The sequence below is a fragment of the Phoca vitulina genome, unplaced genomic scaffold, assembly GCF_004348235.1.
Source record: "Phoca vitulina isolate PV1807 unplaced genomic scaffold, GSC_HSeal_1.0 scaffold35, whole genome shotgun sequence".
Taxonomy (NCBI): domain Eukaryota; kingdom Metazoa; phylum Chordata; class Mammalia; order Carnivora; family Phocidae; genus Phoca; species Phoca vitulina.
Genome location: NW_022589738.1, coordinates 5,555,183 through 5,570,707, shown reverse-complemented (window position 1 = coordinate 5,570,707; position 15,525 = coordinate 5,555,183). Strand labels below are relative to the sequence as shown.

Below are 15,525 nucleotides of genomic sequence, written 5' to 3'. Positions count from 1 at the left end.
CACAGATCCTGGCTTAGTTTTCCTTGATCAAACAAAACAGACACACACACACAATAAAAAACTGTGTTTCCTAACTATCCAGAGGACCTTTCTGTATATCAGCCAGGCTGCTGCCCTGGTCTCTGCCCAGCAAAAAAGAACAAAGACTGCTGATAGGAGAGTGTGAGAATAAAGTAGTTCTTTCCTTGTTCTAGAATGAGTATGAGCTGGGAGAGAAGGAGAGAGAAAAATATGGGGTTAATTTTTACCAGCAGATTTTGTGGTATGTGTATGTGTCGTATAAATTACGTGTTAACCTCTTTGTAAGTTTTATTATCCTCAGGGTTTAAACAGTATGTGATCAAAATCACATTATGTAGTAAAGAGTGTGTGAGTAGGTAGATAGTTAGGTGGGTGTAAATCCCTATCAAATCCATTTTAGAAGATAAATGATAGCTATTGAAGTTTGGGCAAATCAATTTCACCAATTCACTTCACTTGTCTAATGCCTCTGGGAGCCATCACAGAGCTGGTTACCTAATATTAGGGTAGGGTAGGTTTAAATCAAGGTGAACAGTCAAAAAACATTTTTTCCATGAACTACGTATATTATTAAGGATTATTTTATTATGGAATTAGTTGCTTATTTGCAAACTAAGAAATTAATGAACGAGAATACTGCTCATGAACACCAAGGTTTATTTAAAAGCCAATATGGGTTTAGTGTGGTAATAAGGGCCCAGTTCTCCAAGGAAGGCAAACCTATTTATTGTACATCAAATTTTGCTGACTTTGAAATCTCCCTAGGAGTGTTCATTTACCTCATCATGTATTACGTGTTTCGGATCCTTAGCAACAGTAACAAAATCCAAGTGTGCTAATGAAGTGGTTATGCAATGAAACTAATATACACCATGGTCTGATACAGGAGACTTCACTCTTATATTCAGGTAGAACTGAACACAATATAGAAAATACAGATCTTGAAACATTGTACTTAAAAACCGCATGTTTTAAAAGAAAATCCATTTACGTTTAAAGGAAAATTCCAATAGCTATGCCATTGGAGGGTGCCTGTCCTAAAAATAAATTATAATTGGTCAGTTCAAAATTGTATATGGATTTATAATTTTAAATGTCTGGTGGCATATAGCCATAATGTATTTTTCACTTTAATATTCATTATTATTTTATTAAATTTCCAGAGGGAGAGAAAGTAAATGACCTCCTAGTGAGAGATACTTTACCATGAGACCAGTTGTAAAAAATAATTGAGGATTGTGCTGGAAAATATATCATTCCTAAGTTCTGGTTGCCCAGTGGCTTTAATTTATTGAGGTAGAAAAATATGCAAGGTGAAATGAGGTCCCCAAATGCTTCCTAGCTCATGCATTTTATCCCGAGGACAATAATGGTCTGCTTGAATTACTCAATTGGTATTACTAAATTTTGGAAGGTTTTTAAAAATTATTTTGGTTGGTGGCAAGGGAGTATTTGTTCAAGATGCATTCAGAGTGCAGGGTGTGTGCGGGGGGTGTTGGCGGTGAAGGTTTATACTTAGCCATACAATGAGCGACTTGAATCAATTAAGAAAAAAAAAACAGTACACTTGTGGATAATATATAAGGTGGTGGTTGGAAGAAAAATAGTTACTAGGTAAATATTCATTGAATTAATTGCACAGGCAATGTTTCTGCCAGTGCTGTAATTAACACATATCCCATCTCTTCTCTAGCTCCAGAATTCATGACATCAGTGTAACTGAAAGAAAATGTCAAGAATTGAGTCTTCTACCCGTGTTTCTTGCTCTTCTTGACTGACTAGATTCTACCCTTTCATGCTCAGGTGTACTAAAATCCTATTTCGCCAGCCTAGCTGCTGGGCAAGACCTGTTCTTGCTGTTCTCGTGAGCTTGGGCATTCACACATAGACTCAAACAAGAAGCAGAGTTAAAAATGCAACATATGTGAGAATATAAGCACTCTGAAGAGAATGCTGCTTTTTTTAAATTTTCTTTTATTACGTTATGTTAATCACCATACATTACATCATTAGTGTTTGATGTAGTGTTCCACGATTCATTGTTTGCGTATAACACCCAGTGCTCCATGCAATACGTGCCCTCTTTATTGCTGCTTTTAATCCTCAGCTTTACCTTTTGTCTTCTCTGCAAGTGATTGGTGTGTGTGATTGTTCATGTAACAAGTGCTGTACCACATAAGAGAAAGTGTATACAAAGATGAAGCATTCAGTCGTAGTTATATGTGTGTAATGTGTGTGGTGTGCTGGTGTGTGTGTGTGTTTTCAAGCTTTCGGGGAAATGTAAGGGAAGAAAATACAAGTGCAAAAGGGAGACTAGTAAAATATGGAAAAAAGCAGTACCTGACAGGGCCTGATGAAGTAGCACAGATAATAAATGATACAGAGTTTATTAGAAAGAATAATTATTTCTATCCGGAGGGATTAGGCAATCTTCTCTGAGAAGGTGGCACTTTCTTTACCCAAAACATGAAGGATGGAAAAGGTTTTATATGTGTCAATTAGGAAAAGAGATATTTCATTGAGGAAAAAGAAGACATTTTAATGGCAGAGCAGACGATGACAGAGGAACAGAAGGCAGTCAAGGGCATACCCAGAATAATGAGATCACCATTTACCAAAATGGAGTTTTGTTATTAGAAAGATGTGAACAGTAGGTCAGATGAGGTCAGATTGCTGAGGGCCAGGCTAAAGAATTTGGAGACGATTGGGAATCAGTCACATGATGTAAGCATGAAAATAAAACAAGGGGCAATTTTGGAAGTTGACTTTAGTAGTTGCAAGGACAAGAGGACTTTATCACCCCCCATACTTTCAAAGTTAGGAAGAAATTGCATAAGATCTAATAAGTAACTGAGGGAATTTATTCTAAGAACTGCTGTGAAAGAAAGTAGACTTTCTTTTGTGCTCTTTTCGGTATGTTTTCTCAAAGTCCTGTAGCTAAAAAGAATGGAAGGCAAAGTAGTACAGGTGGTTAAGTGCATGCGTTTCTGAGCTTAACTTCTTGGGTTCAAAGTCTAGCTTGGTTATCAGTTACAGGCTATGTGAACTTGGGCAAATCACTTAGCCTCCCTTTGTCAATTTTTCAACTATAAAATATAGATAATAATAGTACCTACATCATAGTGTTGTTATAACTAAATGTTGATATGTAAAAAAAAAACACAAAACAAAACACTTAGACTACTGCTTCACGCATCGTAAGGAGTATAACAAATCATCTATTTCTACCAGACAAGTATGTATGTATGCCTATATTTAAAACAGCCATTTTCTGATTTAAAGTAGTTCATGTTCATTGCAGACAAATTAAAAATGCAACTGCGAGGGGCACCTGGGTGGCTCAGTTGGTTAACTGTCTGCCTTCGGCTCAGGTCATGATCCCAGGGTCCTGGGATCGAGCCCCGCGTCTGCTCCTTGCGCGGCAGGGAGCCTGCTTCTCCCTCTCCTGCGCCCCCGTGCTTGTGCGCTCTCTCTGTCAAATAAATAAATAAAATCTTTAAAATAAAAAAAATGCAGCTGAGCAAAAATGACCTATTACCCAGAAATGAAAACTTTTATACTTTTGACATACCACGTATGTTTTCCATATTACTAAATACACATGTATGTCACTTATTACACATCCGCAGAGTATGTAACTGGATGGATGTTTCATAACTTTTAACTCATACCCTATTGGTGAGTGTGGAAGCCATTTCAAATGTTTTGCATCTGTAAGTGAGGCTGTGGCAAACATTCTTGTGATTTAACATGTGTACACAGCATTGTTGCCTTACGATAAAATATGAAAAGTTGAATTTCTGGTCTAAGAGTGAGAATATGTTTATATTTGAACACATAGCGCAAAACTCTACCTAATCCACTCCCAGCCCTAGCTTCCCAGAGGGATGGTCCAACTTACTTACTAGTACTTTTGGAGAGGGCCTGAATCCTTGTACTGTTGCTATTACGTGACATTGCTGTATTGTAATACAAGAAGTTTTAAAAAAAAATCTTTGCCAAATCAATAGGTGCAACCTTACGCCTTACTGTTTGAATTTGATTTCTGTGGTTTCTAGTAAAGTTAAACAGTTTTAATAGACTTATAGGTCAGTTACAGTTCTTCTTTCATAAATTGTCCATTTGTGATCCTTGTTCATTTTTTTTTCTGTTGAGTATTTATCTTTTTCCTATCGATCTGTGAGAGTGGTTTTATCTTGAGTGTCTTTCAAGGCATTTAAGGCACATTGCCTGTGGTTTTGATTTTTCTTTTGCTTGTTTAATTTTTTAATATAAGGAAGTTTTAGATTATTATGGATTTAAAACAGTCACTTTATGGTTTTAAAATCAAAATTATAACTTTTACATCAAAATTGTAAGAACATTTACCCATATTTTTGTTATTTGTATGGCTTTATTTTTTTACACCAAAATTTCACTCACCTGGTATTTAGTTTGGAACTGTATGAGCTCGGAATTTTTAAACTGAGCTAAAATTTCACCAAGTATCATCTATATTTTTAAGTATGAAAGGTTCAGAATTCAGCATTTATCATTAAATTCTTTGGAAATAATGCTAATTTATCACAAAAATTGCTATGTATCTGAATTTGCAATTTTCTCTTACCATTTTTATTTATTATAACAACTTATTTTGTCTATGTCTCTATTTTTTATTTTTCATTTAAATTCAAGTTAGTTAACTTTTAGTGTAGTCTTGGTTTCAGGAGTAGAATTTAGTGATTCATCACTTAGATATAACCCCCAGTGCTAATCCCAGCAAGTGCCCTCCTTAATGCCCATCACCCATTTAGCACATCCCCCCACCCACCTCCCCTCCAGCAGCAACCCTTAGTTTGTTCTCTATAGTTGTGAGTCTTCTATGATTTGCCTCCCTCTCTGTTTTGTTTTATTTTTCCTTCCCCTCTGCTATCTTCATCTGTTTTGTTTCTGAAATTCCACATGACTGAAATCATATGATATTTATCTTTTTCTGACTGACTTATTTCGCTTAGCATAATACCCTCTAGCTCCATCCACATCATTGCAAATAGCAAGATTGCATTCATTTTGATGAGTGAGTAATATTCCTATATATATATATATATATCTCACCTCTTCTTTATTCATAAGTCAATGGACATTTGGACTATCTCCATGCTTTGGCTATTATTGATAATGCTGCTATAAACATTGGGGTGCATGTGCCCCTTTGAATCAGCATTTTTGTATCCTTTGGATAAATACCTAGTAGGGCAGTTGCAGGGTCATAGGGTAGCTCTATTTTTCTCTTTTTGAGGAACCTCCATACTGTTTTCCAGAGTGGTTGTACTAGCTTGCATTGCCACCAATAGTGTAAGAGGGTTCCCCTTTTTCCACATCCTCACCAACATCTATTGTTTCCTGAGTTGTTAATTTTAGCCATTCTGACAGGTGTAAGGTGGTATCTCATTGTGGTTTTGATTTGTATTTCCCTGATGACGAGTGGTGTTGAGCATCTTGTCATGTGTCTGTTAGCCATCTGGATGTCTTCTTTGGAGAAATGTCTATTCACGTCTTCTGCCCATTTCTTAACTGGATTATTTGTTTTTTGGGTGCTGAGTTTGTTAAGTTCTTTATAGATTTTGAATACTAACCCTTTTTCTGATAGGTCATTTGCAAATATCTTCTCCCATCCCATCAGGTGTCTTTTAGTTTTTTGATTGTTTCCTTCTCTGTGCAGAAGTTTATTTTTTTTTTGTTTTTGTTTGTTTGTTTTTTATCTTGATGAGGTCTCAGTAGTTCATTTTTGCTTTTGTTTCCCTTACCTCCAGAACATGTCTAGTAAGAAGTTGCTGCAGCTGAGATCAAAGAGGTTGCTGCCTGTGTTCTCCTCTAGGATTTTGATGGTTTCCATCTTACATTTAGGTCTTACATCAATTTTGAATTTATTTTTGTATATGGTGTAAGAAAGTGGTCCAGTTTCATTCTTCTGCATGTCGCTGTCCAGTTTTCCCAGGGCCACTTGTCAAAGAGACTGTCTTTTTTCCATCGGATATTCTTTCCGACTCTGTTAAAGATTAGCTGACCATATAGTTGTGGGTCCATTTCTGGGCTCTCTACTCTGTTCCATTGATCTATGTGTCTGTTTTTATGCCTGTCTATGTCTCTATTTTAAAATGGATGACAAATCTACCAAAATGTAGAAGACACTACAATTGCATGAAGATCATTTAATCATGGTTTTGGGTTAATCATCATCCAAAAATTTATTCAGTAAGCTTCCTAATTTACCTTGTAATCCCTATGTAATAGTCTTGAATTAACAAATGTCAAATAGTATTTTTTTCAGTATGTTTATATACATTTCATTTGTATTGGTTATATTAAAGTTGACTTCTAAATGTATATATCTCATTAATAGTAATGAGCAATAAGGATATAGATTGTTCCCATAAATATTAAAAGCTTTTGAAAAGTATGAATTTCAGTACTCCATTTATCAAGTAATACGTTAGATTTTGAAAGATCAGAGAAATTGTGTTTTGGCAGGTAAGAGAAAAGGAAAGTTAGAATTTGGAGTCAGGAAAACACAGATGTCTAATGCTACATTTTTTTTTTAACTTACTAGTAACTTTAGGAATATTATTTATAGTTGTGAACCTTAATTTCCTCACTTGTCAGTTGTAGGAAAAAATATATTTCATAGGATTATGGGTGAGATTAAGGGAGCTAATATAAGTAAAAGCTGTCATATAGCACCTACAGCATATTGAAAGTCTAAGTCAAAATGATAATTTTATTGTAGCAGATATTTTAGAGGGATAGCCAGCCACCCAATCAGTATAATCCATTTATTTCTTTTTATTTAACATTTAAAACATACAAAATAATACTCTTTCTGTGTAGTAACTTTATAAAATGCCAAAACATATCAACAGTTACATAAAAATGATCTTTAATTGGTAACACCCCCAAAAAATTATGGTTAATAATTTCATGTATTTCCAGTCATTTAAAAAATACAGATAGATAGATACTGTTATGCCAAATATATACAGAAAATCGAAGACCTAATTTATGTGTGGTGTATAACTTACCTTTTACCGATTAACATGTCATGAATATTTTCAAAATAGAGTGTTTTTCATAGTGTGTACTTTAAAGGATGCAAAGTATCCCCTTATATGGGTGTAATTTATTCCATTTGAGGGATTTTATTTCAGTTTTTCACTAGTATAAATGACAGAATTGGGTATTCACATGTCTCTGTGTATATCTCTGATATTCCCCTAGGAAAATTCATAGAAGTAAAATTTTGCAGTTGAATGGAATGAGTACTTTTTTTTCTCCTTTCAAGTTTTTATTTAAATTCCATTTAGCTAACATACAGTGTAATATTAATATCAGGTGTAGAATTTCGTGATTCATCACTTATATACAACACCAGTGCTCATCACAAGTGCCCTCCCTTACAGCCACCACCCACTTAGCCCATCCCCCCACCCACCTCCCGTCCAGTAACCCTCAGTTTGTTCTCTAGAGTTAAGTGTCTCTTTTCTGGTTTGCCCCTCTTCCTTTTTCCCTATGTTCATCTGTTTTGTTTCTTAAATTTCACAGATGACTGAAATCATATTTGTCTTTCTCTAACTTATTTCAGTTAGCATAATACACTCTAGCTTCACCCACGTATGGCTGAGTAATGTTCCGTTGTATGCATATATCACATCTTTATCCACCAGTCGATGGACATTTGGGCTCTTTCCATAATTTGGCTATTGTTGGTAATGGTGCTGTAAACATCGGGGTGCATGTATCCCTTTGAATCACTATTTTCATATCCTTTGGGTAAATACCTAGTAGTGTGGAGAAAGGGGAACTCTATTACACTGTTGGTGAGAATGCAAACTGGTGTAGTCACTCTGGAAAACAGTATGGAGGTTCCTCAAAAAGTTAAAAATAAAACTACCCTAGGACCCAGCAATTTCACTACCAGCCTAAGGCTTTTAAAATATTTTCATAGACTCTTTTATATTGAAGGATAAGAGACACATAGGAAAGTATACAGATCATAAAAATAGAAATAGACTTCTTAAAAGTTAGCATACCATTGCTACTAACACCCAAATCAGGAATTAGAACTTTATTCTAAGAGTTTACTTCATGCTCCTGCCCATTATTAACCCTTTCCCAACTACCCCTCACCAAGGACAAGCTTGTTTCTGACTTCAAACACTTGTAGAATATATGTATTTCTAGATCATCCACTCTCTTCTTAACTGAAGTGGCACCATTGTCATAAATTAAGTAAGTACATATAGTCTATCCTCACAGCAGTATCACACAGAATTAATTATATTAAATAATGATACCTGGTAGTGAACATTCTTAAACTTGGTTGTTCTTCAAGATTGCATTGGATATTCTTGGCCCTTGGTATTTGTATATAAATCTTAGAATTGGTATGTCACTTTCTATTAAAAACCAGCTGTTGCAATTTTAATAGAGCTTGCACTGAATTTACAGATTATTTGAAGAGAGTTGATACCTTTACAATATAGGATCTTCCAGTTGGTTTCTCCCAAGAGAGGAATAAGGTATACTCCTTTATTTTTTTAGGCTTTCCTTAATCTCTCAGGCATATTGATAGTTTTCAAGGTAGAAGTCTTTTTGGTATGAATTATCAAATTACTCCCTACAAATGTAAGAATTCATCCTCCAACAAACAACATAAGAGTGCTTATTTTCTAGAACTCTGACAAATACCTTTGACAAAAGCCAATATAATAGGCAGATGATGGTTTATTATCGCTGTTTTAATTTGCATTTCACCGATTACTTAGTGGTTGGACTTTTTTTTTATTTTTCTTTAAATTTTATTATGTTATGTTAATCACCATACATTACATCATTAGTTTTTGATGTAGTGTTCCATGATTCATTGTTTGCATATAACACCCAGTGCTCCATTCAATACGTGCCCTCTTTAATATTTTGTTTATTGGCTGTTTGCATTTTTTGTCAAATTCCTGTTTAAATTCTTCATCGAGTTTTCCAATAGATTCTCCATCTCATTTCATTTATTGAAAGATCTTTTTATATGAAAGATTATAACCCTTTGTCTGATAGATACTGCAAATAGTCACAGCTGTCATTTGTTTTTAATTCTGCTAATTGGCCTTAATTTTGAAAGAGCAATACAAATATTATACTTAATAGTTTATTCACATTACTTTCTGCTTCTAAAAGCCTTCTTCATGCCAATATTTTATTTTAGTTCTGTTATTAATTTTTTACACTTAACACTTTAATTTCTCTGAACATTTTGGTGTAAGATATGAAGTAAGTATTTAATATCTGTTTATTTCTAAAACAGACACCTCTGTTTATCTTATTATTAAAATTTCTACACATTTGAAATTAAAATTCAGAAGTTGAAAAAAGGGAAGCTAATCTTGTGTGAAATTAGGTCAAGATTTGGTTAGATACTAAATTAACACATAAGGGAACTGAACATGTTTTTTTGCTTTCACCACAGAGAGCATGTCATATGAAGAGTATGGTTCCATAATACTTAAAAAGATTATTGGGAAAATGATGCATTTTACTATTAAACTGTTTACATATTTTGATAAGAATATGAAGTAGTAAGTGTAATAGTAAATAATTTTAAGCCACATAAAAACTGACACGAAACCTACTCGTATTCCACATCATAAATTATTCACGTTATCTTTTTCCATGAACTGTGTAGAAGCCATCAGTTCCTGAAGACTCTTTTGAAGGTGTGGGGAATCACAAAAATTATAGGTCAGAAGGTCTCAAATGCTACCCTACCATTAACTAAGTTACGTTGTCATAGGAAAATAATCACAATTTTGAACTGGTGGCTTTAGATGTGTTACATCCTATTAATAATGATTTGTTATTAACATATATATTCTCACCATTATTTTTGGCAGGAAGAAAAGCTGGTAGGTTTCCTTTCTAAATTAATTTATTTCTCTGTGAAGGTAATATATTTATATTTTGCAAAAATTTAAAACTGTAGTGAAAATCTTCTACCCCATCCACCATCTGCCCTACCATCACCAAGCATTGATTTTACGTGCATAAATACATCTACAAGATAAATTCCTAGCAGCAAAATTCTGGGTATAAGGTTACATGCATTTTGTAGATATTGCCAAATTGTCTTCCACAGGGGTACAACAGTTTGTCTATCCCACTGGTCATATATAATCGTGTATTTTCCACAACCTTGGCAGCATAGTGTGTTTCAGACTTGGATATTTGTTAGTGCAATAGATCAGATTTTCGGATCTCTCATTACAACAAAGTCTAACTTCTTTATGTATGTTTAAAATCCATTTATGTTTTCTTTTTTGTGGACTGTCCTTAACTTCTGTCCAGTTTTTCTCTGGCTTGTTGGCCTTTTTAAAATTAATTTGCAGAAGCTTTCTTATGTTTTAGGAAAATTAGTCCCTTATCTGAGATGTCACAGATATTTTTTTTTCACGATTTGTCATTTGTCCTTTGACTTTGTTTTTAGGGGATTTTTTTTTTTTTTTTTTTTTTTTTGCCATTCAAAAGTCTCTCATTTTTATGTAGTCCAACCAACTAATATCTTTGTCTGTTAATTAAGGCTATTTCACTTGAGGATAAAATTACCTTCTTTATGTTGACTACTCTGGACATGCGTTGCTTCTTAAATTGAAAAAAAATTAATCCTAAATTTTGAAATTGTTTATCTTTCATTCACCAGATACTTATTGAAAACCTATCATGTGTAGGAACTCAGTTCATCCAGAAATCAAAGCTCAGTGAGGGAAGTCAATGTAAATAACAAAGAGTATAAGGCAAATGCTATGATGGTGGGAAGCACAAGGTCTGTGAGGATATACCCAGTGCAGATGTCATAACTAACCTGAAAACTACACGTGCCCCACAATCTCATTATGAGCTATCATTTATTTTTTTCAGATATTAGTCAAATCTCACCCATTGAACTGTTTGCTATCTGGAATTGTTCTACCTCTAGAACCAGGAAAGGATGGGTTGCGAGTGTGAGAAGACTAACAATCTCAGTTGAAAGTTACCTGGATTTCTGTGCTGATTTGTGAACCCTATTTGTGATCAGATATAAATGAGTTCATAGCTCAATTTTAGAGATTTTAAGAAAATATGATGGCTGTTATTTCCATTAACTTCAGAATCTAGAGGCTTTTAGACGCTACAAGTTGAAGCTATAAAGTATTTTTCACATGTACTTGTGACTAGAAAATAATCCGATAAAAATAAACTCTTAACTTCCTTATAAATGCTGGAAAAGGTAAGTAGAAAGCATTATTAGATTCTGTATTATAGACCTGGAATTACATTTGTGATATCAACTCTCTGTCTCTCTCTCACACACACACGCACATGCACACACGCACACAGACACACAAACACTCAGACATGCACACACAAATACGTTGTCCATCACCATAGATGTCATTATGGGTTAGAACTCACGAAACACAAATAGGCCTTTACCTAATACTTTGTTTACCTGACTTTATAGCAGGATACAAGTCAAACAGAGCAGATAACAGCATCACAGTTCATTATCCATGAACAAGCATTGCATGCTCCCTGCACACGTTGCTTTTTTTAACTCCTTACCCACAGAGGGAAAGGCTGCCAGGGGTGAACACCAAGGTCTGCACAGGTCACTTTAAATAGAGGGGAGGGGGTTGGAGGGATGGATTAGCCTGGTGATGGGTATTAAAGAGGGCATGTACTGAATGGAGCACTGGGTGTTATACGCAAACAATGAGTCATGGAACACTACATCAAAAACTAATGATGTAATGTATGGTGATTAACATAACATAAAAAAAAATTTTTTAAATAAAAAAATAAATAGAAGTCACAGGCTCTATTTCCTTTCCATCTTTTATACCATTTTTAGTTATGTAGGCCATAGGTTATATTCCAATTCACAGCTTTCCCAAAGCAGATACAGTTCCATACAACAAACAATGCAGGCCTAATGTTTCCCAATCATCTTAAAGTTAGCATTCCAAGGAAACATTGTTGTGGGACCCTAAGGTCAGTCTCAGGCTGGAATGCATCAGTACAGGCTAAATGTTAACCCATGCATTTTACACAATATATATAAATGCCTTTATAGGTTTCAAAATACATATTGTTTACATATAATCAGAGCTTATATAAAATTCCTTCTCCTGTAAATCAACTGATGAGTTATTTTGTCCATTAATGTATCTCCCTTTCTCCTCATACCTCTTGGGTGCAATTAAGGAACATAATGTTCTTCAGTTAGTTCTTTCAAAAGTATCTAAAGCAGATGGTCCAAAGTATGGGGCATTGTTTAGATGATGCACTAGTATATTAATATACTTATCTAGTTTACTTTTTAAATATTCTCTGTAATATTGGTGAAGATGTGGAGAAAAAGGAGCCCTCTTGCACGGTTGGTGGGAATGCAAACAGATGCAGCCACTCTGGCAAATAGTATGGAGGTTCCTCAAGAACTTAAAAATAGAGCTATCCTACAATCCAGTAATTGCACTACTGAGTATTTACCCAAAAAATACAAAAACACTAATTCAAAGGGATACATGCACTCCTATGTTTATAACAGCATTATTTACAATAGCCAAATTATGGAAGAGCCCAAGTGTCCATGAAAAGGTGAATGGATAAGTAGACGTGGTGTGTATGTATACACACACACAAAATACACAATGGAATATTATTCAGCCATAAAAAAGAATGAAATCTTGCCATTTGCAATGATGTGGATGGAGCTAGACAGTATAATGCTAAGCAAAATAAGTCAGAGAAAGACAAATATGATTTGTATGATTTCACTCATATGTAGAATCTAAGAAATAGAACAAACAAGCAAAAGAAAAAGAGAGAGAAACCAAGAAACAGACCTTTAACTGTAGAGAACAAACATGGTTACCGGAGGGGAGGTGAGCAGGGGATGGGTGAAACAGGTGATGGGGATTAAGGAGTGCACTTGTTGTGATGAGCACTGGGTGTCATAGGGAAGTGTTGAATCACTATATTGTACACCTGAAACTAATATAACATGGTGTGTTAACTGTACTGGAATTAAAATTTTAAAATGTTATCTATAATAACATATTATCTTATAATAGACGTATGTTGTAGCATGTGTGTTCATGTTATAATGTAATGTTATATTTATATTATTAGAATAGTATTAATCATATCATAAAGAGTTGCCATTACAGGTTCCCATTCTTTACTACTGTGTGCCTGTTTTGGCCCTTGACAATAGGAAGAAAAAGTCTTTACTCTTGCTTATCCTGGCTCCCTACTTACACTTTGAGCTCAAGCCATAATCACTAACATGTAATGGCTTTATTGTCATTCCCTATCATGCAGGATATTGCTCTCAGCTATTTACATGAATTACCTTATTTAATCCATATAGTGACCCTGTGAAGCAGATACGGTCACTGTCTGCATTCTGTATAAAAGGCACTGAGAATTAAAGAAAACTTGGCTCAAGTGCTAGGAAAGAACTAGAATTAAGATTTAAACCAAGCAGCCTAACTCTAGACTTCACAATGTTTTTTTTTTTTTTTTTTTTTAAGATTTTATTTATTTATTTGACAGAGAGAGAGATAGCGAGAGCAGGAACACAAGCAGGGGGAGAGGGAGAAGCAGGCTTCCTGCCGAGCAGGGAGCCCGATGTGGGACTCGATCCCAGGACCCTGGGATCATGACCTGAGCCGAAGGCAGACGCTTAACGACTGAGCCACCCAGGTGCCCAAGACTTCACAATGTTGAACAGAGTATCCTACTCCTTCCCAAGATATTTCATGTTTCTCAACCCCAATGTCATCATCCATTTATAAAATGGGGAAAAGAATAGTATCTGTATCATAGGATTGTTGGGTGGATTAAAGAAGGCTGTAAATGTGAAACTTCCTAACATGGTATTTGGCACATTGTAAGCCCTTAATAAAAATAGCCTATAATCATACTGATATATTCTACTCTAATCCAAATGTCTTTTTTTTTTTTCCTTTTCATTCCGATCATCTTATTTTGTTTTACTTGGTTATACTTAGACCCACAAACTATACCCTACCTTCCCATTTTATTTTGTGCATAAAAGAATTGCCTTGTACAATTTTCCTTAACATAAAAGAAAGTTAGAAGGAAGTATAAAGGCAGAATGTCTGGCATCTAGTATGCAATACATCATTATGCTTAGTAAATGAATATACTTCTTTACTTTTATTGGTTGGAGTTGGGTATGCATTTGTGAGAGTGTGTGTTTTGAATTTCCAAAAAAAAAAAAAAATGCTTATTGTCTTTAAAGCATAGGATTTGGGGGAAGTCTATTAATAAATGATTGTAATATGTGAATTAAATCCTAACATGTAACCCATGTGAGTAATCCGTATCCTCCTGTAAAATACCAAATTCAGTAAATTTCTGTAACATTTTAAAGCAAATAACTTTAGAATATATTTATTTTTTGCTTTTTTATTTAAACCATGGGAATCTTTTCCTCTTTTTTTTCCTTGCAGGTTTCTAGAGATTTGCCTGAGAAACAAGGAGAAATTGAGGCACACATAAAAGACCTTGGGCAGCTGGAAGAGCAGTTAAATCATCTGCTTCTGTGGCTGTCTCCTATTCGGAATCAGTTGGAAATTTACAATAAGCCGAATCAAACGGAACCATTTGACCTTAAGGTAGGGACTTTTTGCTTTAAATATTGTTCTCCAAAAAATGTCAATATCACTGAACTAAGTTTCTCATCCATTATCATAATCATCATTGTTGTTATGTTAGTAATAATAATAAATTGACTAGCATTTTTTGTTTTGTCTTACAGCACTTACTAGCAATAATATATTCATTAAGCTCTTATCACTAGAATGCCTTCATCATCTTTGTTATTATGACCTGTTTCCCATCCCTACTTCAATTGCAATCAATATATATTTGTAGACTCCTTATCTAAAACTAAAGTTGTTTAGGAGATTAGGTGCCTACCAAATAAAGTATAGGCTCTTTAGTAAATATTAGAAAACTCTCTCAGACTGACTCCAGTTTACCTTTGTATCCTTTTATTCTGCCAACAACCTCCCTTTATATTCTAACTACAACAAATTATATGTTATGTTTATATGTGTGTGGTTTCATGCCATGTCTATGTCCTTGATCTCTCTTCCTTAAATTACTTCTTTCTCCTTTGTTGGCATGATGAACTTTTCTATATCCTTCAAGACTGAATTCAATGTCTTTACTTCTTCAAAACTTTTTTCCATACCCCAGGTAGAATAAAAAACCCTCTTAGGATTTCTTATAAACCCTCTGTGTCCATTTCCTGTAACCTTTGTACATTGATTTACACTTAAATTTTACAGACCTGAGTACCTCATCACACTCTTCTTTGGATACAGAGGGCATCTTCTTCCTTACCTGCCTCATTCCCCTCCTTTCTGAACACCCCCATCTCAGGGCCCAGTGTCTGGTGGGTGCTTG

The 15,525-nt window shown here is 34.7% G+C and overlaps 1 protein-coding gene across 13 annotated transcripts in view; it reads left to right on the top strand.

Annotated features, from left to right (window-relative positions):
* Positions 1-15,525, top strand: part of DMD (dystrophin) — a 2,446,616-nt gene that overhangs the window by 1,721,309 nt on the left and 709,782 nt on the right. For all 13 annotated transcript variants that reach the window (XM_032426633.1, XM_032426634.1, XM_032426635.1 and 10 more), the window contains one exon: positions 14,565-14,729. In XM_032426633.1, the coding sequence (XP_032282524.1) occupies positions 14,565-14,729 (165 nt within the window). The remainder of the gene's footprint in view (positions 1-14,564; positions 14,730-15,525) is intronic.